Below are 1,692 nucleotides of genomic sequence, written 5' to 3' on the forward strand. Positions count from 1 at the left end.
ATATATATATATTAGATGTTTTTATTTTAATCAGATGTAAGCATTTGTTGTGTGATGGAAAACATACAGCTCAATCAAGCAAAAATTGAAGAAATAATAAAAACAAAGTTAATTAAATCTTTAAATATTATAGCCAGCTTTAGCAAAAAATGAAACTTGATGGCAGTAAATCTGGCTGCTATTCCAGTTCTGATTAGCGTGTCTAATTTTAGAGTATTTATAGTCTCACTGTTGCTTAATGCAGCAGTATTAGGAGACTTTATTCTCCTCCTCTCACCAATCCAAATGGACTCGTGTCATACCGTGTCTAACAATGTCAAACCTGCTACCTTGGCTGGATCTGTGAGCATAAAACCAAGCTTCCTGCAGGGAGCATGTGGGTGACTGGTGGAGGCTAAATAAAATACATTCCCTCACTCTCTCCTCCTCTGTCTATTCCTGAAAGCCTCTCCTACCTTCCCCACATTCATCACCTCCAGTCACTTTCCTCTGATCTGGCTCACCTCCCCCGGGTCTGCCCGTTCCAGCAGCGGTCCTCATTAGTGACGTCGGCAGCCATCCTCTCATCGTTGCAGATGGTGTGTGGGAGGGACACCCAGAAGCTTCGCATGGGCCTCAGTCGCTCCTTCAGCTCAGTAACCTGTGTGGAGGTGGAAGGAAGCCGGGAATGATTCAGACTTCGTTTTGAAGTTTCCGTCTTTGTTCGGCTGGCTGAAAGGACCATGTAAGGTCCTGATGGTGGGCAATGTGAAAAGCAGACATGACACTGTTTACTGATTACACCACACTTCCTTTGTTGGACATATAATTAATACACTAACACACCAATGCTCATCCTTATCTTGTAGGTCTCAGTGAGCCCTTCTGTCTTGAAAGACCAATATGTTTTCAAAACGTCAACCTTTGTTTGACTTTGTTTGCCCTCTTTTTGATTTATTGAATTTATCTGGAAGCATTTTTGATTTAATATGTTTACAGATAAAGCATGTACAGCGTACATAGTTTTACTAAATGACCTAATATGCAGTACCTTGGACTTTATATTGCCTTGTTGCTAAAAATGTGCTATATAAATAAAATTGCCTTTACCTTTACCTCACACAGGTGTTAATTCACTTGAATATCTGACTTTACAACTGCTAACATTAATGTATTTTTGGGGGAGATTTTACAAGATGAACCAACACAAAATTGTGCATAGTTATGAAGTCAAAACACAAGGATACATGGTCTTAATCTTTTTTTTTTTTAACAAATGACAAAAGCTGAAAAGCAGTATACATTTGTACTTTGATAGCTGGTCTTCCATCTTCCCATCAATTCAACTTCCATATTCCTGCATGACGCTCCCAATACCATGTTTTAGGAAATGTTTTGTCCAGGATTAGTCCTACATACCACCCGTAGTGTTCTGCATGTACACCCAACTTTTAGTGTCATCTGACCAGCACCTTCCTTCAACATCTACTGAGTTTGTCCAAAATCTAAAAATAGGACTTGATAGTGCACTCTTTCATCAATGACTTTCTACTTGCAACTATTTCATAAAGTCCAGATTTGTGTAGTGCATGACTAAGAATGTGCTGTTGACAGATTTCACACCTGAGCTGTGATTTTTTTTTTTTTTTTTTTTTTTTTTGGGGCTACTCATTTCCCCTGGCCCTTTTGGGGGGACCTTTTTAATCCTCCCCT

General features: G+C 39.4%; 1 protein-coding gene across 1 annotated transcript in view; it reads right to left on the reverse strand.

Moving 5' to 3' along the window:
• gpc2 (glypican 2) overlaps positions 1 to 1,692 on the reverse strand; it is a 21,520-nt gene that overhangs the window by 6,690 nt on the left and 13,138 nt on the right. Inside the window, exon 9 of the mRNA XM_015057882.1 lies at positions 504 to 640. Within this exon, the coding sequence (XP_014913368.1) occupies positions 504 to 640 (137 nt within the window). The remainder of the gene's footprint in view (positions 1 to 503; positions 641 to 1,692) is intronic.

Source organism: Poecilia latipinna, unplaced genomic scaffold, assembly GCF_001443285.1.
Source record: "Poecilia latipinna isolate Pla-1442-1.1 unplaced genomic scaffold, P_latipinna-1.0 Scaffold1498, whole genome shotgun sequence".
NCBI lineage: Eukaryota > Metazoa > Chordata > Actinopteri > Cyprinodontiformes > Poeciliidae > Poecilia > Poecilia latipinna.